The following is a 27,674-nucleotide window of genomic DNA, read 5'->3' as shown; positions in this document are numbered from 1 at the left end:
TAGCGAAATGCTTGTGCTTCTAGTTCCGACAGTGCAGCAATATCTAACAATTCCACAACTACTTAATACACACAAATCTAAGTAAAGGAATGGAATAAGAATATATAAATATATGGATGGGCAATGACAGAGCAGCATAGGCAAGCTGCAATAGATGGTATAAAATACAGTATATGTATGAGATGAGTAATGCAAGATATGTAAACATTTAAGTGGCATTATTAAAGTGACTAGTGATCCATTTATTAAAGTGGCCAATGATTTCAAGTCTATGTAGGCAGCAGCCTCTCCGTATTAGTGATGGCTGTTTAACAGTCTGATGGCCTTGAGAAAGAAGCTGTTTTTCAGTCTCTCGGTCCCAGCTTTGATGCACCTGTACTGACCTCACCTTCTGGATGGTAGCGGGGTGAATAGGCAGTGGCTCAGGTGGTTGTTGTCCTTGATGATATTTTGGCTTTCCTGTGACATCGCGTGTTGTAGATGTCCTGGAGGGCAGGTAGTATGCACCACGCTCTGGAGAGCCCTGTGGTTGTGGGTGATGCAGTTGCAGTACCAGGCTGTGATACAGCCCGACTGGATGCTCTCAATTGTGCATCTGTAAAAGTTTGTGAGGGTTTTGGGTGACAAGCAACATTTTTTCAGCCTCCTTAATGATAAACTTGGAGGGTTCTATGGTGTTGAATGCTGAGCTATAGTCAATGAACAGCATTCTTACATAGGTATTCCTCTTGTCCAGATAGGATAGGGCAGTGTGATGGCGATTGCATTGAAGTGGGTCTAGGGTGACAGGTAAGGCGGAGGTGATATTATCCTTGACTAGTCCCTCAAAGCACTTTATGATGACAGGTGAGTGCTACGGGGCGATAATCATTAAGTTCAGTTACCTTTGCATTATTGGGTACAGGAACAATGGTGGCCATCTTGAAGCATGTGGGGACAGCAGACTGGGATAGGGAGAGATTGAATATGTCTGTAAACAAACCAGCCAGCTGGTCTGCGCATGCCCTGAGGACGCGCTAGGGATGTGTCTGGGTCGGTAGCCTTGCGAGAGTTAACATGTTTAAATGTCTTACTCACGTTGCCACCGAGAAGGAGAGCCCACAGTCCTTGGTAGCAGGCCGCGTCAGTGGCACTGTATTTTCCTCTAAGCGGGCAAAGAAGGTGTTTAGTTTGATACCATTGCAGCTCACTTCCCGTCAGATAGGTAGCAGCATGGCTCTAATTGCACCATTGTTGTACTGTGTGACCTCGAATTTTGATTTGGCGCACAAGTGCGCCTAAAAATCTGACGGGAAGTGAGCTGCAATGACATCTTGGTATCAAATCCTAGATGCCATTGCCTGGCGTTGTGCCCTTGAGTTGAACAGCTCCCCGGATTAAAATCGGAAGCAATATATCGGTTGGACCTTGTGTGCAATTGACCAATACAGTGATGGCATAATCTATATTAATCTATTGTAGATTGAATGGCAATGCCCTGGTTTCCCTGGGGTTTGTTTTGGCATCAGAATCTGGCTTTCCACCCCTGGCCTGAATTAGCGCTGTAGTAACAACTGAGCAAAATAGCTCTCCTCTAGCTGACAATCAGTCAGCGCCATTCTGCATTGCCAGCTAGTGCGAGCCAACCAACACGAAATGAAAATGGAGGACTAAACGGAGACTGTGCAAGAACGTAAAATATCGTCAATGTTTACAAGTGGGTCGAATTGCAACGTATTATATACCCAAACTATACTTGTGTGGCATTCTTTGTCAATTACTAGATACAGTACGGTTGAATACTGTTTATATTTGAAAGTATCTAGCTAGTTGTAAGCAGCTAGCTAGCCAGTCGAAGCGTGGTGGTGGCCTAGCTAACGTTCCGCGTTTTGTAACGTAATTTGCGGTAATACATCACATGTATGTTCGTAAACTTAAATTATTTGGCTTTAAACGAGTCCCTATCTGTGTGTGCATTAACGCATGTTGTCTGGTAGCATGAATTCATGTTGAGGTCACTGCATGGGGATCGCTACATAGTTTGCTACAATAAAATGGTGGGTGTGTGATCCTTCTCGAGTTTTCAACTTCAGTGCTTTTATCTAGTAAATTTGCAAAACATCAGGTACTTGGTTAGCTAGTTGTGGCGTACAATATTTAGCCACCCAACATAAATCTCATCGTTTTCTAGCTAACGATCGTGGCCGATTTCTCAGTGGACGCAGACGCCTTGCATTTGCGATCTACTGCTACGTTAACGGTACCACGATAAGCGGTTCGTGTCAATAATTGTTTCTTCGGTGTCATTCAGATACTTCTTTGCCAGCCACCCGAGTACGACTATCGGGATTATAATTTGTATGATACGAAAGACCAAGTCGAGCATGTGATGTGTTCCTACAACGGTTGTCAAGATCCAGCTAGATGGTTCGCAGTGTTCTGTTAGGCCTGGACTGAGAGCTATCTAGCTAGCACAGTGCAAAATAACGTCAGGCATTAGTATGCGATCACTGTCACTTCCCCACGATTTAGTTTAGAATAACATTGTAGTTCTTTAGCAATGTTGCAGTGACCACCCCTTCCCCAAACATGCCAATTGGGGTGGGTCTCTGGGAGTGGTTTTCTCACGTGTGTCGTGACCATGATCGGGGAACAATCCGCGGTGCACCCCTCTCATCCTAGCATCGCGGTTCTCTTGCTAGTATTTTGTCTTTCGTTGAATCGCTGTAAATTCAAATCCAGACATTTCAAATTCCTTTTTATTTTGTGGGTGAGGCTATTTAATTAATGACTATGTTTTAAAGGAGGGGAAGAAATGTCAATAGGCCTACCACTCTGCCTTTGAATGAGGACTCAACTCTTGCCAGTTCACTTCACCTATTTTGTGGGCCGAGTCCCTTTGCATTCACATTGCTATGTTTAGAAAGGAACCAATATATCTTTCCAATATGCACGCAGGGTTTTTACAAAGTGCAGGACAAGCCATTCAATCAGAATGTTTTATGAAGACTGCTATATATACCTACATACATTTTGGAAGCTAATATGTTGCATTTAATTAAAATATAATAATTGTAAACAGAATATACTATTAACATGTACATTTTATTGATAACAGGATAAATGGCAATAGAATAAATGCACTTGTACACCGAAAAGTGCAGTTTTCCCAGACATCTGGCAGTATTTCAATGTTCTCAATGAAGTGTGGATTAAGGTAAAATTTGGAGTACAGTAGGATATCCCATCCCTGCATTCAGGTACGTTTTTCGACCCTGAGTGTAACGGTAGGGTCTGTATCTTTTGGCAAGTGCTTCATCTATTGGTGAGTTGTAGAAATGTGGTTAATTTGCGTTGCATTTGTCCATTAATACCATCAATATGGTCTTTTGGCATACAATAACCATTTATATTCAGTGGTGTACCCTCCCCAACAGTAAATCAGGGATGAGAAATGCATTTGAGAATAATCAGACCAATGTAAATGGGATATTGATTCTTAACATGTGAAAGTAAATGTCAATGTTTCCCTGCATGTGTGTTTGTCAGTCATTGAAACATACAATGGGGTGCACATTTTAAAACTTTACAACTTTGTGTATTAGGCAACTTCTATACAGCCAAAGCCATTCCCAGAGTTGTGCTAATGTAATTTTGATGTCAAGTTGTTGGTCTGAAGTGTTTATTTAGTGACAGTTTAATGTGTTTTTACAACCCAGTTAAGTTTTATTATTATGATACAGATGTTTTGTCAATTAATGCACCAATTCAGAGATAAATATGACTGACTTGAATCCCAGGCAAACCCCCAAAACTGCAGAAATGGTCTTGTCTCTTCTTGCTGCATTTGTATATACCCCATCACCAATTACCTTTCTCATTGAGATATTATGAAGTTGTAATTGTCACATGCTTCGTTAACAACAGCTGTAGACTAACAGTGAAATGCTTACTTATGGCCCTTCCCAACAATGCAGAATACAATAGTAGTAGTAATAATAAATAGTAACATGAGAAATAAATACACAATGAGTAACGAGAACTTGGCTATAGACATGGGGTACCAGTACCGAGTCGATGTGCTGAGGTACGAGGAAATTGAGGTAGATATGTACATACAGGTAGAGGTAAAGTGACTAGGCAACAGGATAGACAGTAGCAGCAGTGTGTAACTGTGACAAATGTGTGAGTGTGTGGATATAGAGTAAAAAATAGTTAGTCCGGATGGCTATTTGGTTTAACTATTTAGCAGTCTTGTGGCTTGAGGTTAGAAGCTGTTCAGGAGCCTTTTGGTCCCAGAGGTTTCGCCTGTTCGGTACCGGTTGCCGTGCTGTAGCAGAGAGAACAGTATGACTTGGGTGGCTGGAGTCTTTGACAATTTTGTGGGCCTTCCTCTGACAACATTTGGTATAGAGATCCTGGATGGCAGTGAGTTCGACCCCAGTGATGTACTGGGCCGTACGACTACCCTCTGTAGCACCTTACTGTCAGATGACGAGCAGTTGCCATACCAAGCGGTGATGCAGCCAGTCAAGATGCTCTCAATAGTGCAGCTGTACAACTTTTTGAGGATCAGAGGGATCTATGCTGAAACGTTTAATAAGCCTCCTGAGGGGGAAGAGCCATTGTCGTGCCCTAGGGCTGGGCGATATATCAAATTATGAATTCAAATTTATGTTATTGCGCGATGTTCCAAGTGCCTGTATCGCTAGAATCTAGACTAGGTTTGTCGTATTTTCAGTTTTTATGAGTGTTCCGTCTCCTTCGCAACTTCCCACTCAGACACCAAGCCCGTCCCCCAGCCTACTCGCAAGACGAAATATAATGTATTCTCTGACAACAAGCAATTTAAACTCGCTATTTGATGTTTGGTCCAACAGAATCGGTCATATGGACACTGAACTGCTTAGATACATTATTTTATTGTAGCAGACGACAACTTAACCTTTCTAACGATACCGTTTTTATGTCTCAACGCCCAAAATGTAGAGTAGAGCAGACCCTACTAAAACGAGAGTATCAATGACCATGATTGTGGGAAATTAATGCTCAGGTTGTCGCTCCCGCTAGCAACATTTTAGCCACAGACGTAAACGTCAGCAGTCTAGTCTGTGTTTTGTAATTGTGCAATGAGCATTAAAAGACGCGTTTATATAAGGGATTGGCAACTCATTTTCATTCTGAGAAATAAGCATCTTATCCAGGTAGGCCACTTGATTTCAATATCTAAACAAAGTGAACAGGCTAGAGGATCTATTAATCACAGTTCAACTGTACTACTTTGTTAGCAAGCAAATAGATCCAAGTAGGCTAGACTTGAAATAGAAAGTTATCTTGGCTACTCACTAGCACGCGGGCTTGTAATTGATGGATTTGTTTGCGACCTGTGTTAATTTTCTATAATGCCTGCTATTAGAAGTTGTTCATTATTAGAGGATGTGCATGATTCTGGCTAAATTTATAACAAAAAGGGCATTTTCACAGACGGACTTGAAAGCCAGATAAGTGATTTATTGCAAAAAGCAGGTTAAACTATTTTGATTAAATTATTAGTGTGTCTTATGGTGGCAGGTTAATATTTAGCAGTGTATTGACCTTTTTAATTGTGCAACAACGCTTATTTAGATCATGTATTTTTTGGGTGGAGATATACTGTGTATTCTGAAAGTATTCAGACCCCTTGACGTTTTCCACATTTTATTACGTTACAACCTTATTCTAAAATGGATTCAATTATCAATCTACACGCTACCCAATAATGAAAAGAGCGAACAGTTATTTTAAGAAATGTTTTGAAATTATATATATATATAAAAAAAAAAGAAACAGGTTCCTTTATTTACATAAGTATTCAGACCCATTGCTATGAGACTCGAAACTGAGTTCTGGTGCATCCTGTTTCCATTGATCATCCTTGAGATGTTTCTACAACTTGATTGGAGTCCACCTGTTGTAAATTCAATTGATTGGCATGTTTTGATATTGCACACACCTGTCTCTATAAGGTCCCACAGTTGACAGTGCATGTCAGAGCAATAAGGAATTGTCCGTAGAGCTCCGAGACAGGATTGTGCCGAGGCACAAACCAAAAAGTTTCTGCTGCATTGAAGGTCCCCAAGAACACAGTGGCCTCCATAATTCTTAAATGGAAGAAGTTTGGAACCACGAAAACTCTAAATTGAGCTGGCTGCCTGGCCAAACTGCAGTCAGGGGAGAAGGGCCTTGGTCAGGGAGGTGACCAAGAACCTCATGGTCACTATGAGAGAGCTCCAGAGTTCCTCTGTGGAGATGGGAGAACCTTCCAGAAGGACAACCATCTCTGTAGCACTCCACCAATCAGGCCTTTATGTCAGAGTGGCCAGACAGAAGCCACTCCTCAATAAAAGGCACATGACAGCCCACTTGGAGTTTGCCAAAACAAAGGACTCAGACCATGAGAAACAAGATTTTCTGGTCTGATGAAACCAAGATTGAACTCTTTGGCCTGAATGCCAAGAGTCACGCCTGGAGAAAACCTGGCACCATCCCTACGGTGAAGCATGATGGTGGCAGCAGGGACTGGGAGATTTGTTAGGATCAAGGGAAAGATGAACAGAGCAAAGTACAGAGAGATCCTTGATGAAAACCTGCTCCAGCGTGCTCAGGACCTCAGACTGGAGTGAAGGTTCACCTTCCAACTGGAAAACTACCCTAAGCACACAGCCAAGACAACGCAGGAGTGGCTTTGGGACAAGTCTATAAATGTCCTTGAGTGGCCAGCCAGAGCCTGGACTTGAACCCGATCGAACCCGATCTCTGGAGACACCTGAAAATAGCTGTGCAGCGACGCTCCCCATACAGGTGTGCCAAGTAGAGGTCGACCGATTATGATTTTTCAACGCCGATGCCGATTTATTGGAGGACCAAAAACCGCCGATACCGATTAATCGGCCGATTTTTGTACTAATGACAATTACAACAAAACTGAATGAACACTTTTTTTTATTTTAACTTAATACATAAATCAAATTTATTTAGTCTCAAATAAATAATGAAACATGCTCAATTTGGTTTAAATAATGCAAAAACACAGTGTTGGAGAAGAAAATAAAAGTGCAATATGTGCCATTTAAAAAAGCTAACGTTTAAGTTTCTTGCTCAGAAAATGAGAACATATGAAAGCTGGTGGTTCAATATTCCCAGTTCTTCAGTATTTCTAGTTAAGAAGTTTTAGGTTGTAGTTATTATAGGAATTATGCATTGACTATTTCTCTCTATGCCATTAGTATTTCATTTAACTTTGACTATTGGATGTTCTAATAGGCACTTTAGTATTGCCAGCCTAATCTCAGGAGTTGATAGGCTTGAAGTCATAAACAGCGCTGTGAATCAAGCATTGCTAAGTACTGCTGGCAAACGCTGCAAAGTTTGAATGAATGCTTACAAGCCTGTTGCCGCCTACCACCGCTCAGTCAGACTGCTCTATCAAATCATAGACTGAATTATAATGTAATAAATACAGAAATATGAGCCTTTGGTCTTTAATATGGTCAAATCCGGAAACTATAATTTCGAAAACAAAATGTTTATTCTTTCAGTGAAATACGGAACCGTTCTGTATTTTATCGAACGGGTGGCAACCCTAAGTCTAAATATTGCCATTACATTTCACAACCTTCAATGTTATGTCATAATTATGTAAAATTCTGGCAAATTAGTTCGCAACGAGCCAGGCGGCCCAAACCTTTGCATATACCCTGACTCTGCGTGCAGTGCACGCAAGAGAAGTGACACAATTTCCTTAGTTAATATTGCCTGCTAACATTAATTTATTTTAACTAAATATGCAGGTTTAAAGAAATACACTTCTGTGTATTGATTTTAAGAGAGACATTGATGTTTATGGTTAGGTACATTCGTGCAACAATTGTGCTTTTTTCACGAATGCGCATTTGTTAAATCGTACCCCGTTTGGCGAAGTAGTCTGAGATTCGATGATAAATTAACAGGCACCACATTGATTATATGCAACGCAGGACAAGCTAGTTAACCTAGTAATATCATCAACCATGTGTAGTTAACTAGTGATTATGTGAAGATTGATTGTTTTTTTATAAGATAAGTTTAATTCTAGCTAGCAACTTACCTTGGCTCCTTGCTGCACTCGTGTAACAGGTGGTCAGCCTGCCATGCTGTTTCCTCGTGGAACGCAATATAAGCGACCATAATCGGCATCCAAAAAACCTTGAAATCGGCCCTAATTAACAAGTTGACTATGTCTGTACCCTACACACTCAACCTTTTTTACAGTAGTCACTATTCTATTATTTTGCAACTTTTTATTTCAATAGGTCTAGATGAAGTGAATTATTGTTGCTAATGTGTGTTATCATGAGACTAAAGGAAGTGACCTCATATAGACAAACTGTCAGAGAACAACCTCTGTTTCAGCAGTGTCTTGAATTTGGAATCCGTGACGTTGTATGATCTGAAGTCCCTGACAGTGTCTCACACATTGAAAAAAGTTAGGCGTTGGATGGGTGCCAACCTGTTGTGATGCATTATATTTTTCAAGGCTGTATACTGTTGCAATTTCCGTACCCTCAAATGCTTATCGGATGTTTTCTGACTTATCTACAGGTCTAAGATCCCAGTTCCAGACCTGTGATGAGTACTGATCAGAACCTGCTGTGAGTGGAAAAGGAGCACTTTTGTCATCAGAGAAGCACTTTATCAGTGCCCTACCACTGCAGAGCAGCAGGTAGGCTCATGTTTTATTCTGTCAAAGAACGGATGCCATGCACTCATTTGTTTGATTTACGGTGGTTCCATTTATTTTGTAAACCATAGGAATCGTGTAAATTTAGATGTTTCAACAGACTAGGCTTGTCCCAGTAGTGGTGTTCTATATAGTTTTTATGAACTGGGTGGTTTGAGCCCTGAATGCTGATTTGCTGACAGCCGTGGTATATTTAAGCAATAATGCCTGAGGAGGTGTGGTATATGGCCAATATACCACAGCTAAGGGCTGTTCTTAGGCACAACGCAACACAGATTGCCTGGACACAGCACTTAGCCGTGGTATATTGGCCATATATCACAAACCCCCAAGGTGCCTTATTGTTATTATATACTGGTTACCAATGTAATTAGAGCTGTAAAAATAAATGTTTGTCATACCTTTGGTATACGGTCTGATATACCACGGCTGTCAGCCAATCAGCATTCTGGGCTCGATCCAGCCAGTTTATAACAGAATATATACCATGGGTATGACAAAACATTTATTTTTACTGCTCTAATTACATTGATAACCAGTTTATAATAGCAATAAAGCACATCTGTGGTTTGTGATATAGGGCAAATATACCACAGCTAAGGGCTGTATCCAGGCAATCCGCAGCATTGCGTCGTGCATAAGAACAGCCCTTGGCCACATACCACACCCCATCGGCCCTTATTGCTTAATTGTACGAATTTGACGACATGGGAGAATTTGGCCCAATTAGTGAACTGCCTCAGATTTTCTGTCCTTCCATTATCATTTTCAATATCAATGAACAGCAAGGTGATAATATGGCATTGTAAAACTGTTTTACCTGAAGATGTACAAATATTGTTCTGTAGGAGGGGTTTTAAAATACTCATAACTTCGTTCAATCAAAATTCTTCTGCTGCTGTTTTGTCATTTTACCATGGTTTGTGGTGTAACGAGATCTAGGCTAACAAGGATAAATTCACTATTCAACTACGGGTAGAGTTATCATTATAACTACAGCAGCCAACCTGCTGTAGCCATTTTGTGCAAAGGAGGAAAATTGATGGTATGAAAAGACGACAGCAATGGCTGACAAAAACAAATTCGGATAATTTTGGGAAAAGGGTTGTCTATCGATATGAAGAAAGTAGTTGAACATTGACAAAGTGCTGCTCCACCCACCCACCCTCCCCAAAACAACCACACTCTTCAGTTAAATGGAGTTGAAGAGTAGCTATCTCAAGCTCGTCTCTTGTGCTCTTCTCTTAACTGTAGACGTTCTGTTTGAAAGTAGTGAGTGACTCCATCATCTATGGAGGAGAATGTGAGCCCTGAGCTCTATCTTGCTCTCGAGCCAGAGCAGAGCCAGGACCCTATGGATAGCAGCTCTCAAGGTACCTTGGACTAGCTTCCTTTCCCTTGTCAATGAGGGGGGCATCTTGTTTGTCTAACTTTAATGGGCACTGCACTGCTGGATTCTCTGTAATTACTCTTTGTAAGGTGTTGATTAGTGTGTAGGGTCAGGATTACTAGAATCACAATGGATTTCACTATTCCTATGTACGCTTTGAAGACCTAATTAGCTTAGTAAATCAGTCTTTTGATTGGCAAAATCTGCTACTTCACGTAAACACATTATTTGTGGCCCTTAATGTGTCTATACCATCAACAGCTATCCCAGAGGACGATAAGGTCCAGAAGGACAGAGTAGATAAAGAAGACCAAGAGCACGGTGACAATGCTACTAAGGAAAAGCTAGAGGAGACGGAGCAATCTGCTAAGACCACAAGCGAGTTCAAGAAGACCTGGGGATTCCGCCGGACCACCATAGCCAAGAGAGAAATGCCAGGAGACACAACTGCTGAGGGCCAGGATGGCCAAGTAGGGCCTGTGCGCCGCAGCGGGAGGCAGGCCAAACGCACTGACAAGTTGGAGGAGTTCCTGCTAACCACCAAGAGAACGCGTACAGTGGGGAGGAGGAGTGCACCTGGCAGCGTAGAGGGTGGGGACCCTCCCTCCCAGACCCATACAGATGCGGAGACTGCCTCTGAGGCCAGCTGTGACGGCAACACAGAGGCCAAGTCTGTGGAGGGTAAACCGGATTCCCCAGTGAGGAAGACGAGCAGGAAGAGGACAACTCGGAATGCTAAAGGCCGTGGCAGCTGCAGAGGTGGCTCGGTCAGTGACGATGGAAGCTCTGACAATGAAGAGAAGGGTAGTGGAGATGCACCTAAAGAGCCCCAGCCTCAGCCCCAGGAGGAGAAGGAGGAGGACAAGAAGACAATCATCCCTGAAAAGAAAGAGGAGGAGGATACAGTGCAGCCGCAGCCAGAGCAGGACTCTGTGAAGAAAGAAGTGTCAGAAAAAGAAAAGAAGGAGGACGAGAAGGAGGAAAATGAAAAAGAAGAGAGCGAGGAAAAGCCCGTGGAGACCAGTGGGAGGCATGCCTCCAGGTCCAGCAGTCCTGCCAAGGCGGCCAGTAGGGCCACCAACCCAAACAAGAGAGACACCAAGTCCAGAGGAGGGGCAAAAACCCGCAAAGACAAGGAGGATGAGGATGATGATGAATATTCATCATCATCCAGTGACTCGGGCGACACTGAAGGATATGACCCTAATGCATTGTACTGCATCTGTCGACAGAAACACAACAAAAGGTAAGCATTTGGATGTTATTTTGCATTTCAATTGGAAATCTGATGCCTCTAGTACTTAAAAATGCTTTGTCTGATCCTTCATGGATTACGGATTGTGATCAAAATAGCCTCCATTTCCCACCGACAAGGGGATGAATAGTTAGTGATTAGTTAACCTGAGTGATGTCCTTGACTTGTAAACTCTTATCACTATACTTTGCTGCCAATAGGATATGTATTGCGATTCTCACGATTCACTATGTATTGCGATTCGATACTGTTATTTTACTGCGATTCAATGTTCCATATTGCTCACCACATGGTCGCTGGACCAGAGAGAAAGCCATGAGAAACACATTTTGATCAGTCAGGAAAATAAAAGTGCTCAAAACAAATTGGCTCCCTATTTAAAAGATGGAGAACAAGCTGTGAAGGTAAAATACTGGAGTTTTGGTGCAGGTACAGCCAACTAGCGCAAAAATATAGCGACGTTGTCAAAACAATGTGATATAAATCGTCACAAATAATATCACAATATGTAACCCTCCCATTGCTACTGTTTGCATAGTAGTCTCTCTATGCTCTGCTAAGTGCTCTGTGTACGCCCAGGTTCATGATCTGCTGCGACCGCTGTGAGGAGTGGTTCCATGGAGACTGTGTGGGCATCACTGAGGCTCGTGGACGTCTGATGGAGAGGAACGGGGAGGACTACGTCTGCCCCAACTGCACCACCAAGAAGAGCCAGACAGCCAAGCCCAATGGCAAACTCAAAGCAGCTGTCCCTGGGGCCCGCAAGGCCGAGCAGAGCCCCTCTGTGGCAGCTTCCTCACCTACAGCTGCTGCTGGTGCAGATGAGAAGGGTGGAGATGACTTGGGTATTAAAGGGAGAATAGAGAAAACAACAAACCCCAGTGGAAAAAAGAAGATCAAGATTTTTCAGGCAGTAGGTTTTCTATTACTTTTCTCATAGCTCCAGTGGATGAACCCAACAAAAAACCTGGTCAAGTTTGTCATGCCAATAATACCTTTCTGAAAGACATCTGAGAGCTCCATATTAGGGATGGGTGTGAATACTTGATTGAATGTTTCTATTTTATTACTAATAATTGATTAAAAGCACTCAATGTGTAAGCAATGACAACATATCAAACTCTGAGATGTGTTTATTGTTTGTAGTGAAAGTAGGTTTTCGTTTTCAGTTGTATCAGGACAACCTGTATTTGGAACAACCGTGTTGCACTGTGCACCTGTGTGACCTGTTTGACTTTCAACAGGCAACAGAGGAGTCTAATCTGCCCAAATGTATCGGGCCAGGCTGTGAGAAGAACGCCCTGAAGGACTCTGTCTACTGCGGCAGCGAGTGTATCCTGAGACATGCCGCCGCAGCCATGGCAGCCAAGTCCATCTCTGAGCCCAAGCAGAAAGATGAACCTAAGCAGAAAGACCAAGACAAGGCCAAGGGACAGAAGAAAACACCTGGTACCAGGGCAACGCCCAAGGTAAACATGGGGTTCATAAGATATCGAAGATGATTACATTTTTACCTACTGAAACTGGTTAGTAATATATTGTGTGGAGCCCAAATTAAGCATAATCCTCATACATTCCAATGTTTTGAAATACGTTCTCTAAATCGGGCCAAAAAGGTACACCAATTTTGAGTGTGAAATTGAGTGTGAATATTTCATTACCAATGGGTTATACAACTGGTTAGATTTTTTTCAGAAATATCTTGAGTAATTATAGTGACCTGAAAGAATGTTTATTGGTTACTTGCTAGATTGTAATTTTTTCTGAGTCATTGGTAGCAAACATTCATGGAAAGGTTGGTGATTGATTGCATCAGTAGGAACTACAGAACACAATTCTGGTCTGAGGAACATCTTGTGGAGGAGAGACAGGGGGACATTGCCCCAGGAGAAATATATTTGCCGTCATTTGATTGCTATTCAATAGCTATTTCATCTATTCAGCTGTGTCTAATAAATTACAGACAACTGTCATATGATTTACTAAATAGTTTTTTTCCCCCAACGTAATGAATTGGCAGCAGTTTAAAATTGTATATACAGGACCCGTCAAAAGTTTGGACACCTACTCATTCAAGGGTTTTTCTTTATTTTTACTGTTTTCTGCATTGTATAATAATAATTAAGACATCAAAACTGTGAAATAACACATATGGAATCATGTAGTAACCAAACAAGTGTTAAACAAATCAAAATATATTTTATATTTGAGATTTTCAAATAGCCACCCTTTGCTTTTACAGCTTTTCACACGCTTGGCATTCTCTCAACCAGCTTCATGAGGTATTCACCTGATATGCTTTTCCAACAGTCTTGAAGGAGTTCCCACATATGCTGGGCACTTGTTGGCTGTTTTTCCTTCACTCTGTGGTCCAACTCATCCCAAACCATGTCAATTGGGTTGAGGTCGGGTGATTGTGGAGGCCAGGTCCTCTGATGCATAACTCCATCACTCTCCTTCTTGGTCAAATAGCCCTTACACAGCCTGGAGGGGTGTTTTGGGTCATTGTCCTGTTGAAAAACAAATGATAGTCCCACTAAGCCCAAACCAGATTGGATGGCATATCGCTGCAGAATGCTGTGGTAGCCATGCTGGTTAAGTGTGCCTTGAATTCTAAATAAATCAGACAGTGTCACCAGCAAAGCACCATCACACCTCCTTCTCTATGCTTCACGGTGGGAACCACACATGCGGAGATCATCCGTTCACCTACTCTGCGTCTCACAAAGACACGGCGGTTGGAACCAAAAATCTAAACTTTGGACTCATCAGACCAAAGGACCGATTTCCAACAGTCTAATGTCCATTGCTTGTGTTTTTTGGCCCAAGCACATCTCTTCTTCTTATTGGTGTCCTTTAGTAGTGGTTTATTTGCAGCAATTCAACCACGAAGGCGTGATTCATGCCGTCTCCTCTCAACAGTTGATGTTGACATGTGTCTGTTACTTGTGAAACATTTTTTTGGGCTGCAATTTCTGAGGCTGGTAACTTTTTAACTTATCATCTGCAGCAGAGATAACTCTGGGTCTTCCTTTCCTGTGACGGTCCTCATAAGAGCCAGTTTCATCATAGCGCTTGATGGTTTTTGCGACTAAGGCCTTCATGTCTTAAAGTAATGATGGACTGTCGTTTCTCTTTGCTTATTTGAGTTGTTCTTACCATAATATGGACTTGGTCTTCTACCAAATAGGGCTATCTTCTGAATACCAAACCGACCTTTTCACAACACAACTGATTGGCTGAAACACATTAAGAAGGAAAGAAATTCCACAAATTCAATTTTTTACAAAGCACACCTGTTAACTGAAATGCATGCCAAGAGTGTGCCAAGAATGCCAAGAGTGTGCAAAGCTGTCAAGGCAAAGGGTGGCTACTTTGAAGAATCTCAAATTTCTTTAACACTTTTTTTGGTTACTACATGATGTGTTTACTACGTGTTATTTCATAGTTTTGATGTCTTCACTATTATCCTACAATGTAGAAAATAGTAAAAGTAAAGAAAAACCCTTGAATGAGTTGGTGTGTCCAAATGTTTGACTGGTACTGTATATTTGTCCATTTGCTTTGATGTATTGGTGAATTGAGGTTGATGTCAGACTTTGATCATTAAGTATTTAATTGAACCTAACATATGCAGGACATATGCACAAACACACCACAGGTGAAATTCAATTAACTTGTGAATAACCTTGTTTCTCATTTTAATGTGCATCGTCCTGCATTACATAACACCATAACTTTCAGTATTTTGCTATGAAACCCTTCCTGTACTGATTTGAGTGAATGTCTGTCTGTCCATCCAGAAGAATTCCACCACTGGGAGGAAGACCAGCAAGAAGTCCACAGAGGAGGAAGAGTCTGACGCTGAGGCTGATGAGGATGGTGATGAAGAGTCACACGAAGAGCATCCACCGCCACCCGCCATGTCGTCCTGGTCCAGCGACCATAATTACAATGCAGTAACGCCAGAAAAGACTACACCCATAGCACCACCAACAGTGTTAAACAAAACGTGTATGTATCTCTTTGAAGGTCTTAATAATCCACTCTTAACTGTTTATCTTCTCACACTATAGGGGTTGTCTAGTGAGCCAGTTGAATGTATGATATGCATTGATCTATTACGGGTTCTTTGAAAAACCACGTTGTTTGCCCATTATAAATGTGGTTGTTATCATGGTGACGTAATGGCTTAGATGAATGACCCATATCTGTGGGGAAAACTGTAATGACATTGGGTCCCCAAATGTATTCTGAGTATGTTGCCAGGGCCTGGTTACTTAGTCAGGTATGCAGAGTGGGTAAGTACACATTGCAATGAATGGATACAAAGATAAGTATTTTAGGATTTATTTTGAAAACCCTATTGTTAAAAAGAAAATCAGTAACCATGAACAAAGCAATGGTTGGGGATTACTTGTGTAGATTCATATAAATCCTAGGTTACTGTATGCTGTGTGTGTGTTGGCACCCATGTGGTGCGTGTGAGTATCTCCACGTGCTCCTCTTGCCAAAGCTGCTGTTCATCTGAAGGCAGTCCCTCCCTCTTCTCTCCAGCAGGTAGGTCTGTGACTTTTTATCCCTGGATTTATACAGTGGACTATACAGAAATACAGCTCACTGCTGATTTAATTAAGCCATAAGTCTCTTCAGCGCAGCCAAGGAAGTATTCACTATTAGTTTTGTGAATAACGTGCTGGTTTTTCAAATAGTTTGCATTATTATTCATATTGAATGTCATGCATCCAAACTCCCTCTGCGACACTGGCAATAAAATAAAAGGTGTTAAGACAGATTTTGGATGCCTTGATTGATTATGGGAGAGGTCTTGGATTAATGGGGATGTCCTGGCCAGTTGCTCTGTCAGCATGTGCCACAGATCTACACCGTGCCAGGAGGAAGTGCAAGTCTGAAGCGGACAGACTGGAGAACAGCTGGGACAGGAAATCTATAGTTTCTTCTACTGAGACGAGACCAGCTGAAGACACAGGAGCACAGAAGTATTAGAATGACTGCACAAGAAGCGTGGAAGACCAGAGTCCTCATAAACTATACATAAAGAGCAGGGAGGCAGACTGTTGTCACCTAAAAGTTATACCACACTTCTGATTTACTGATATGAAAATATATGAAAGATATATTTAGGGACAATTGAGTGTATTGTTCACTATGAGGAACTCTGCTTTGGTTCCTAGCTTTATCCAGGTTACTTAAGAAGGCAGATATTACAGGTTGTGGATTTTTGGAGTGTGAGGGCAGTCACAAGGTATTTGGTAGTTCACGCTCTCAGGAACCATCTTATCCACCATAATACCAGCTGTCTGTTACTCTCGACCTTGAGGGATGTCATATGTGATTCACTCAACCTGCTCGCATGTCTATATCTTCTGATCTGTAATATCTTATTTTGCAGACATACAAGTTCTGATTATGACATTTTTATTGTTTGACAACGAGATCTATATTTTTTTGGTACAAATCAGTCAACTTGAAATTGTCTCTCTTTGGATCAATTAGTAATTGTGTAGTTGGTGATGGCAGTAACATTTTCTCTTGATGGCACTCGGGTATTGCCGTTTTGCATGTACATCCCAAATTCTCATACTTTGGTAATGAGCAACACAGACATGGCAGAAAAGCTTAATTTGCTTTAACAAAGCTATAACTAATATAGATGTACATATTTTGACATGGTCATACACATTTTATTTGAGCTAGTATGCACAACCCATGTCTGTGGAAGATGTTGCATTGATCTTGAATAGTTTTTATTGAATTGTTGAGGTTGATAATATTCCTTGACAATACATATTTAGTCTTTATTGAATTCTCATTAAATGCGTGTACCCCTGAAGGTAGATGGTGTTAGGACATCACTACACTGTTTTGTTTTCTAGCTTTGCTAGCTTCACAGCTCTACTTTCTGTGGTGAACATATCCGATTTTAGGTGGGTAGTATGAAGATATATAATGTTCAGACATTTTCCTTGACATGGTAAGTTCCAAGTTCAGTTGAACTTTTGGGAAACATTGGTTGTTTTCGGCCTACTTGATAGTGGGTCAACTGGTGGGATCTTCAAAGACCAGACAAAGAGAGAAACCAATAGAATTGTAGTTTTGTGGAGAATTCCCTTTACCCAGTGACTTTCTAGACAGGGTGTCTTTGGACACAACTGGTATCTGTTCTGATCTAATGGGTTGTTGATTGGGATCCAGTGCTGTAGCTCAGGAACGGATGTAAAATGTTGGTTATGCAGGCACCATTCATATCAGAGAGCACTGTTGCTTAGTAGTCAGGCCTGTGAGGATTTAGCCAGCTCATCCTTTCTGATAAGACTGAAGTGTTGCGTCTTGCTGACATTCTTCATGAAAAGGATTACCACCATTTCAACTGATGTTAAGAGGATTGAAATTGCAACGCCAACATGATGGCGATACATTTTTGCCGGAGAATAATGGAGATTTCTACGTTCTAACTTTCTGTTTTTATATTAATTCAACCCATTGTTGTATGTGTGCATATTGTTGGCTTTTTCAGTGTGTGGAAAGATGTATTTAACTAGGTTTATTTTGTGTTTCTAATGTCAAGGTATTTATTTCTACATCCAACAAAGAGAGGAGGTCCTGTCTTCAAATCACCAACATTTGGTGTTTTTGTATGCATTCTGGTCAGATGCTGTCTGACAGTCAGTGATTAAGTGAATCTAAGTGGGGATATCTTACACCACCCCAAGATCACATTGAATATTCCTACATGTCCTAAATTCTGAATTCTATTTACTTGACATTATGTTTATGATGGTTCACATACTGTTTGTACTTAAGTTTAAAATAAGTTGTTTTATCCTCCACAGCTCCTGAAAAGGAGAGTGAAGAGGACCAGAGTGAGAAGGAACCAACCCCCCCTGAGAAGAAGTCTCCTGCTTCCACAGTGCCACTCAAAGGAGGAAAGAAGTCTCCTGGTCCCAAAGTATTAAAGATATACACCAGACGCAATAAACCAGCAACTCCAGTCAGCAGTGCTAAGGCACCAAAGAAACAACCATATCCCCCTCCTAGCAAAACAACCAAATCCAAGAAACCACCACCACCACCTGCTGTCCTGACCCCTTCTGCCCCTGGCTCTCTAGACGCCCCACGACATCACGTCACAGGGGCCCTGAGGGTCGGCAAGTCCAGCTTTACCATCCCTAAGAAGCAGGCCCAGCCCCAGCCCCAGCAGAGAGACTCCTTAGGCCGTAGTCCGTCAAGAATCCCGTCCTCACCAGCCCCCTCCTCCCGACGCCCTGATCCAGCCACTTTAGCACCTTCCATGATGTGCCCGACGGCTCCGCCCAACAACCAGATGAGACAGAACATCCGCCGCTCGCTCACAGACATCCTATACAAGAGGTGTGTACCCATACGTTTATTGGAGAGAATAGTTTGTATTGTTTTGTGAGCTTCATGTACCTAAGGTCATTCATCTGAATGTTTATATTTCTAAGAGAATAAGATTGTTGTAGGCCAATGGGAAATAGATTTTCCTGAAATGAGCTCTAAATGTGAGTTGTATCTCATTGTTCCACCAGGGTGAGTGACAGTGATGATTTGAATATGTCTGAGAACGAGGTGGGAAAACTGGCTGTCAACATTGAGAAAGAGATGTTCAACCTCTGCTTGTGCACGGACAGCAAGTACAAGAACAAGTACAGGGGCCTCATGTTCAACCTGAAGGACCCCAAAAACAAGGTCAGTCCACAGAAACACTGACTTGGGCTCTTTTGTGTCTGCAGAAGAGACTAGTCAAGCGATAAGTTGTGTATGCTGAATCAAATATGCTGAATGTTGGAAAGCCATGTACATTTTAATGACAAACTGTCTTTCTATATTATAGTAATGCGTTGTTGGTATGTGGGTAAATTCACTTACAACATGAATTGATTGTGAGTCATGAATTGGATTTAAATGAATCTGCTGAATATTGGAAGTTCACTCCAACCCAGATGCGCAGCCTACCAGACCTAGAATTATGTGAATGACAGTGTGTTGTGTTTGTCTCAGGGCCTTTTCTATAGGGTGGTCTGGGGAGAGGTCAGCCCCTTCAGGCTGGTGAGGCTGAGTGCAGATGAGCTGCTCTCCAAAGAGATCTCAGAGTGGAGGAAGCCTGACACCACTGAGGTAAGAGAACATGATAATGGAAACCAATAATTCTATGACCAGAGCAATACTTGGAATTTCATTGATTGTGCAACTAAATATCACAACTAAAGAGACCATATCATTAGCCTTATATTCCCTTTATTGCTACAGACACTAAGTTGATGACCTACGTTGTATCCCATAGGCTCCCAGCGCTAGATCCCAGACAGGGCAGTCCAAATCGAGCCATAGGCAGGATGCTGGCCCCCATGATGTGGACATGGAGGACGCTCCTCCAATGTCTGATGGAGATGTATGTATCTCTGGCACCTCCCCATCTCCTCGCATGGCATCTGCTGCAGTAAGTGGTGGTTTTGTCTTTCATCTTCATTTTCCCTGCATAAGACTGGAACCATGCTATGCTGGGTGGCTAACATTTGGGAAATATATTGTGGTTTTACAGTTGAATTATCTTACCAACCTGTCCTATCCTTCTTTAAACTGTCCCTTTGTCCTACTGAAGCTCATTACCATCTGCCCCGCACCCTTGCTTTACATAAATGTAGCTATCATTTTACAGTTGATCTAATGATTCATGTATCAGAACTTTATTGCCATACAACAAATGGTTGCTTAGAATAATTTTGGTATTCAGGCCCTCATCAGATTTGGCTATGGTTTTATGTGCTATTTTGAGAATCTATTGAAGGTCAGTTTGTAGATTTGACTGTCTCTCTGGTCTCTTTTCCAATGTGTTCAGGAACAAGAGGAAGCTGGCTCCACTCCCTTCTCTGGCTCAGTTCAGGCTGGGGTGAGGAGTGGCAGTGCCCTGCCAGATATCTTTAGCATGATGCGGGACACCACGGCCGAACACAGGGCCCACCTCTTTGACCTCAACTGCAAAATCTGTACAGGTAAAAATGAATGAAAAGAATGACAGGTGAAGCGTTTTGATGGTATGTAAGAAACGGTGGCATATGTCCCTCAATGACCTTAGGAAATATCTTAATTTCTATTACCCCATGCTTCACTTAGTGGATTTGAAGGTTTAAGTAGCCTCTGTCTCCTCTCTTCCAGGCCAGAAGTCTGCAGACGATGAACCAGCAGCCAAGAAGGCCAAACTCTCCAAGAAGCCCGAGGTGAGGCATGAGGTGAGACGCTTGCCCAGGTCCTCCTCAGGTGAAGGTGCCCCGGTCAATTATCCCGGCAGTGAGACGCCAGTCCCTGAGCCCCTGCCCTACCATGAGGACGCAAGCATCATGTTACCTCCACCCCAGACCCCAGCCCCTGTCACCGTACCAGCCGTCTCCTCTGTCAGCATCACCCGCAGAGATCCCCGCATGGCAAGACACAGCTCTGGAGTGACGGTCAGCCACTCAGCCCCAGACACCTCCATGGTGGCACCAATCTCAACAGATACCTATTCAAGACCCATTCCAACAGATACCTATTCAAGACCTATCCCAGCAGAGCCTACTCCGGTTGTAGTGATGGAGGTGGTGCCCAAGGGGCCCCTCCCCATGCCCCCGGCTCCTCCACCCTCCATCCCCAGGCCCGTCATGCAGAAAGCTGCCTCGTCAGAGCCTCCTCCAGAGGGTGAGACCGCCATCTTCCTCCATAGTCAGGAGATGATGTGGAAAGGATTCGTCAACATGCACACCGTGGCTAAGTTTGTCACTAAAGCATACCTGGTCTCAGGAACCTTTGAGCACCTGAAAGAGGTTGGTTATTCATTTGTTTGAAAAAAAAATGTAGGTCAATGGTAGTTGTAGTTTTTTTTACGTGAGCTAAGAAAAAACACATTGTCGAACTAATGTCAGAGACTGACATGACAACTGTTATATTTTAATCATAGTGAAACTTGAACTCAATTTTGACCAGAATACATGTATTACTTGTTTGATCTGGTTGTGAATAGATGTGGTAATAATGTCATCAGAGTTCAACACAAAGGTGACATTGTTAATCCTGTACAGGATCTACCTGACACCATCCACATCGGAGGCCGAATCTCCCCCAGCACCGTGTGGGACTATGTGGGGAAACTAAAAACGTCTCTGTCCAAGGTAAAGCTGTTCACCATGAGGTATTTATACACAACCTACTTCCTGGTTGAGGACCCTAAGGTCACACCTCTCTCTTTGGGTTTGCCCTGTCCCCAGGAGCTGTGTCTGATCCGGTTCCATCCAGCCACAGAGGAAGAGGAGGTGGCCTACGTCTCTCTCTTCTCTTATTTCAGTAGCAGGAAGCGCTTTGGAGTGGTCGCCAACAACAACCGACGCATCAAAGACCTGTACCTCATCCCCTTGAGCGCCAAGGACCCTCTGCCCTCCAAACTGTTACCCTTCGATGGGCCAGGTAAGCATCTGCAGGGAGACACAGTGGCCTCTGATAATCCACACACTGGTTCCATTATGATGTGTCAATATACCTGAACACAATTAAGTTAGTAATGATGTCAGTCTATAGTTTTTTTCTGAGTGGTAAGTATCTTCAGGGTTTTGTTAGTTAGTTTTGTTCTGTGTGAAATGAGAGCTTATTTCATGAAGTTGATTTACGATATACACTGTAGGGGGCGATCATGTGCTTTTGTTGTTGCCTTCCTCCATGACCATCCCTCTGTACTTTTTCTGTGCGCTCTGTGTACTTTGTGTATATTATCTTGTATCACATGTCTGTCTTAAATAAAGGATGTTGTGCATCACAGGTTGGTGCCACCTTAGATGTCAGTCTCAGCCTGTTATTTTAAAGGCTCACCTTATATTCTGCACTGTAGATACTCCAGTGAAAAATGTTTGGGTAATGATGTTGTTTCTGAAAATGACATCTGCCACAGTATGTTACATTTAAAGTGTTCTACACTGCAACTTGGTCTACTGCGTTAGTGGATCTCCAGTACTTACATGTCATAACTGAAGCGGCAGCACCTGACCTGCACCTAGCCCATCCCATACCACAAACTGAATGCCTGGGGAGCCATGGTAAGTTATCCTGAGAGAGGTCCAGCTCAGTGAGCCTTGGACAGAGATTGGCCCACTCATGTTGCTGTTTTCAAGAAGATTAAGGACAAGAATAATCTATGGCTTTCAACCACTTGTCAGACTGAATTTAAGAATCAAGAAACACACATCCATTTAGTTTGTCAGCAGAGGTTGGGTTCGTATGTGTCATTAAAAACATAAGCTGAATGAACTGCACTTTACAACAAATATATAGTCTTTTTTATATGGCATCGTAAAGAATATGTGGAAATGTCCACTTATTTACAAGTGACTTCATGAGAATGCATACTAATGACAATCTAACAAGATGAAAAGCTTTTTGAAACTGGTGAATGTGAGTGTTTGTGTAACTTTGAAGGGTGATGAGGTTGTTTGATCAGACAGGAACATGTAGTCTGTGCACTGCATTAGACAGTCACATTTCTCAAAGTATGATGGGGAGTTTGACTGCTCAGCAGTGTGATGATTCTTACTACTTTTATAAAGGTTGTCTGTGGCCTACAATTCTTGTTTTATATTATTTTGACACATTCATATTATAACTTAATGGTTATACTTTTACCTGATTATACAGGTGGCATTGTTTGCTCATGTTATTGATTGTTTAAACAATTCAAAATGGAAAGTGAAGACCACAGCTTGTGAATTTAAATCAACACTTTTTTGTGATCTGTTTTTGAAATCCTATGTTGCTGTCATATCAGGGGGTGTTTGAAATAAGCTATCGTTTCACTGTTATCGTTTCACCGTCTCTGGAAATGTTTCTTGAATCTAGTTGAGATATGCAAGTATGTGAGTGGATACATATGTTCTAGAATGTTTTTATTCCATTTTCATTATTTTACCTTTCTGTCTTGTAGGTCTTGAGCCAGCGCGCCCTAACCTCCTCCTCGGCTTGGTGATCTGCCAGAAGGACAAGAAGCGTGCTGTAGCCTCCTTTGAGACTGAAGAGAAGCGTTCCATGACCCAAATCAGAGACCTAGATGACACAGGCCTTCCAAAACCAACCTCGGCCATCAAGGCTGAAGTGAAAGCAGAGAAAGCCTTGCGGTACACCCAAGATCTTCCCTTCAACACATCCCCCCCAGGTACACCTCCCTCTCTCAGCTCCTCAGAGACCTCATCCACCTCCATGGCAGCCTCATCAGTGCTGGCCTTCCTGTCTTCTGTCAAAGCCCCTGCTACAGGCAGAGAGTCACCTTCCTCCAGCTCTGCTCTGTCCTCTGCTACCAATGCCACCCCCCTTCAGACCATCCTGAAGACTTTGTTTGGGAACAAGATGCATGACTCTGAGGCGTCCTTGTCCCCTTCTGAGCATGGTGCTGTTGACGTCTCAGCCGGCCCTGCCACTCTGCTTGATCCCATCGTTCAGCAGTTTGGACAGATTTCTAAGGAGAAGCAGGTGGAGGAGGATGAGGATGATCGACCATATGACCCAGAGGAGGAGTATGACCCAGGTATGGGCTATGGAGCACCCCAGAAGTTAGTTAAAGAACCTGAGGTCATCAAGCAGCCAGAGGCTACGGATCTAGACGATGTGGCCTATGATCCGGAGGATGACACCATCTTTGAGGAGGTCAGGACTGATGTCCCTGGTCAAGCCAGGGCCGCACCTGGAGGTCTGACCGAACAGCAGAAAATGCTGGAGGATCTCAACAAACAGATTGAGGAGCAGAAACGTCAGCTTGAGGAGCAGGAGGAATCCATCCACCAACCAGTGTCAACCATAGGGACATCAGCTGCCTCGTTCTCAGTCATTGACAGCTTGATCTCACAGCCATCCCTACTGGCCAACAGTCAGCTCCTGCAGCTGGGAAAAAAGGTTGATGAGTTGATGAAATCCTCCTCTGCTGCCGCTCCTTTGATTAACCAGAGAAGGGACCCAAGGCAGAGCAGGGACCCCAGGCCGAGTAGGGACCCCAGGAGGCTAACCTCAGACTCAATAGAAAAAGAAGAGACACCTCTTCCTGCTCCTGTCTCAGCCACCACGCAACCACCACAGACTGATGTCCAAGAACCAGAAACACCACTGTCCCAAGAAGAGGTTATAACAGAATCTCTTCCCTTCCTGGAATCAGACACAACAGAGGAGTCCATTCCCCTGTTAGGTGAGCATGTAGAACCTGATATGGAGGTCAATTACGTGGAGAAACGAACTGTGGAATCGGAGGAAGTCGACCCAACCAAGAGTGACTTTGACAAATACAGTATTTGGCCAAATGCAGCCAGCATTTTAAAGACAGGAGAGATTTCTAATTCTGAGCAGAACAGTCAAGAGTCTACGTCCGCTGGCTACTTCAAGATGTCCGCAAACAACAACTCCTCAGCTTCACCTACAATTCATGTACTGTCTCAGAATGTCACCCAGGATAGCTCCACCCTGGTGGACACCCAATCCTCCCACATGTTACACATGGAAACATCAGGCTACATGGGCTATGGAGCTCCTCCTGACATTCCTCCAACAGCCACCTTCCCACCCCACCTTGGACCCCCACCGATGCAGGGTCCACCTCCAATGCTTGGGCCACCACCCATGCAGAGTATTCCTTCCTTGTCAGGCTCTCTACCTATGCAGAGACCTCCACCCATACCGGTTCCTTCACCCATGCAAGTGGAGAGTGACCAGTCTCAGTACTCTCAGTATGGGCCAACTCCTGCTGCTTACCCTCCCTATCAGAACCAGTGGGGTGGCTCTCAGCAGCAGTATGAGGCACCCCTTGGACCTCCACTCCAGACCATGAGTGGAGGACACCCTCCATTCCAGCCGATGGGCCAGAGAGCTCCACCTCCCCAGATGTTCAATTCCCCCATGGGTTCCCTGGCTCCCCAGCACACGGGGCAGCAAGGCCCACCTCCAGTCCAGTTCATAGAGGGCCATGGCCTTCCCCCACCTCCTACTTTTGATGGGCAAAATGGTCTAACTCAAGCAAGGTTCACTGGACCCCCTCCTCCATTCAACTTCCCTGGACCCAGAGGCCCCCCTCCTCCCTTCACAGGGCCTCCCCCAGGCCACTTTGACAACAGAGGACCCCCTCCATCCCACTTCCCCGGACCTAGAGGTCCTCCGCCTTCTCATTTTGGGGATCATGGGTCCCAAGCACCCATGATCGACCCACCAAGAGCCCCTGTAGACCAGTACAACAATGCCAGTGTTGGTTCCTACCAGCAGAGCATGGACCATCACCAGGGTCAGACCCCTCCACACATGTACAAAGACAACCAGGCTCCCCCACCAGGCCCCTCTTACAGAGGACCTCCACACTACCAGTATGAGGGGCGGAGAGGCGCGCCTCCCAGTGGAGATGTGGGTGAACAGCGTTTCCATCCACCTAACCAGTTTCGGGACTCTAGAGCACCCTCCCCACCACCACACAGGGGATCTTATGATGACCAGAGACACCCTCAAGACCACCGGGGGGGCCCACCTCAGCATTTCGGAGGACCTGACCGGTTTCGACTTGACAATCCAGTAGACTTAAGACCAACCCGCCACAGTGGGCCACTGCTCCCGACCCCTCCAGAGGGCCCCATACCTCTACCAAACCGCATGGGGGGCCACAGCCCAGAGTCCCACAGGGATGACCACTGGCGACGACACTCGCCTGACATGAGAAGGAGCAGCTCCACCAGAGAGGGCTCAGAGCCCCGCGGTGGAGACAGTGCCAGTCGGCTTGAGGGTGGCCACAAAGACCGGGAGCCAATCCCTGTTTCCTCTGGGTTGTCGGAAAGGCAGAAGGATCTGTCTGAGGACCGCAGGAGAGAGAGGAACCGTGAGGGGCCCCAAGGGGCCAGGCCATGGGACAGGAGCCAGGGCAAGCGCTGGAGCCGGGAGAGGGACAGAGGCAGGGAGAGAGACCGAGGAGAGAGGGAACGCAGCCGGGAGAGAGACCGCAGCAGAGGGAGGGCGGGAGAGCGGCACAGGGCTCCAGAGGGAGAGCGGCACAGGGCTCCAGAGGGAGAGCGGCACAGGGCTCCAGAGGGAGAGCGGCACAGGGCTCCAGAGGGAGAGCGGCACAGGGCTCCAGAGGGAGACGGGCACAGGGCTCCAGAGGGAGACGGGCACAGGGCTCCAGAGGGAGACGGGCACAGGGCTCCAGAGGGAGACGGGCACAGGGCTCCAGAGGGAGACGGGCACAGGGCTTCAGAGGGAGACGGGCACAGGGCTCCAGAGGGAGACGGGCACAGGGCTCCAGAGGGAGACGGGCATAGGAATCAAGAGACAGACAAGAGGAAGGACAGGGAGAGAGACCGTGACCGAGAAAGGGACAGAGTTAGGGGGAGAGAGCCTGACAGGAGAGACTACGACCGAGAGAGAGCCAGGAACAGAGACCGAGAGAGAGACAGAGAAAGGAAAAGAGACAGGAGCAGAGACCGGGACAGAGGCAGGGAGAGAGAGCCTGACAGGAGAGAAAACGACAGAGACAGAGCACGGGACCGAGAAAGGGACAAAGACCGAGACCGCCGGGACAGGAGCAAGAGCAAAGAAAAGAGAGAAGACAAAAAAGAATCAAACAAATCTTATGTCCCAAAGGAGAATGATAAACCTGCAGAGGTGGAAAGTGATAAAAACACATCATAATGTCTTACTTCTGTGGACCACTTTTCTCTGTAGTAACCCAATCACCCTGTGACTTTCACTTTCAGCATCATAACTGTACATGTAAATAGGCATTATTGTGAATGCTCTTGTAGTTGAAAGGTCTACACATTTTTGTATTCCTTTTGCCATTTTATACATTTTAACACATTTAAAGAAACTAATTTTGTGGTCTTAAGTATGATACCATGTAATTTATATATTACATCTACCTTTCTCCTGTGAAAGTACCTTCACGTGGTACAAGAATCACATGAAAGTAACTCATTAACTCCCTTCCTTGTAATGTAGATATGAATGTATTTGTGTATATACTGGTATGTTTTTATTCACATTTTTCTAAGTAGAGAAATGATAAGCCATATATCTGGAATGGATAATGTGAGAATTGAGGAAACACATTGATTGCTATAGTCTAACGTATATGTCTAACGTATATGACAGTATGTGCTTGTATGTTCATCAGTCAAGCACTGAATGGTTGTATCTATAGTGTTGCTAATTACAGTTAACAGTTGAAATGTCCTGATTTTGTTTAAACTTGGCCAATTAAACCTACTTTGACTACA

At 43.9% G+C, this 27,674-nt stretch overlaps 1 protein-coding gene across 2 annotated transcripts; it reads left to right on the top strand.

Annotated features, from left to right (window-relative positions):
• The first annotated feature begins 1,552 nt into the window (after nt 1–1,552).
• On the top strand, nt 1,553–27,674 carry LOC106565795 (death-inducer obliterator 1). Of its 2 annotated transcripts, XM_014133336.3 has the most exons (16): nt 1,553–1,696; nt 8,599–8,719; nt 9,992–10,110; nt 10,389–11,373; nt 11,962–12,295; nt 12,627–12,851; nt 15,186–15,396; nt 18,237–18,774; nt 18,954–19,113; nt 19,426–19,542; nt 19,709–19,864; nt 20,264–20,417; nt 20,581–21,224; nt 21,480–21,569; nt 21,666–21,861; nt 23,366–27,674. In XM_014133336.3, exons 3-16 carry the CDS (start codon nt 10,029–10,031, stop codon nt 27,085–27,087), a joined length of 7,614 nt encoding a protein of 2,537 aa, XP_013988811.3. In that variant the 5' UTR covers nt 1,553–1,696; nt 8,599–8,719; nt 9,992–10,028; the 3' UTR covers nt 27,088–27,674. The 2 variants fall into 2 exon arrangements, with proteins under 2 accessions (XP_013988811.3, XP_013988813.3); XM_014133338.3 differs by lacking the exon at nt 9,992–10,110.

The sequence above is a fragment of the Salmo salar genome, chromosome 12 (genome assembly GCF_965601325.2).
Source record: "Salmo salar chromosome 12, fSalSal1, whole genome shotgun sequence".
Classification (NCBI taxonomy): Eukaryota; Metazoa; Chordata; class Actinopteri; order Salmoniformes; family Salmonidae; genus Salmo; species Salmo salar.
Note: the sequence above shows the minus strand (reverse complement) of the source record. Positions and strands in the feature narration are given on the sequence as shown.

What these genes read in the sequence shown, in the direction of transcription:
- LOC106565795 (XM_014133336.3), top strand. Translation starts at nt 10,029, where the DNA reads ATGGAGGAGAATGTGAGCCCTGAGCTCTATCTTGCTCTCGAGCCAGAG. An exon ending in TATGGATAGCAGCTCTCAAG is followed by an intron (nt 10,111 to 10,388) that starts GTACCTTGGACT and finishes TACCATCAACAG; the next exon opens with CTATCCCAGAGGACGATAAG. An exon ending in CTCGCATGGCATCTGCTGCA is followed by an intron (nt 19,865 to 20,263) that starts GTAAGTGGTGGT and finishes CAATGTGTTCAG; the next exon opens with GAACAAGAGGAAGCTGGCTC.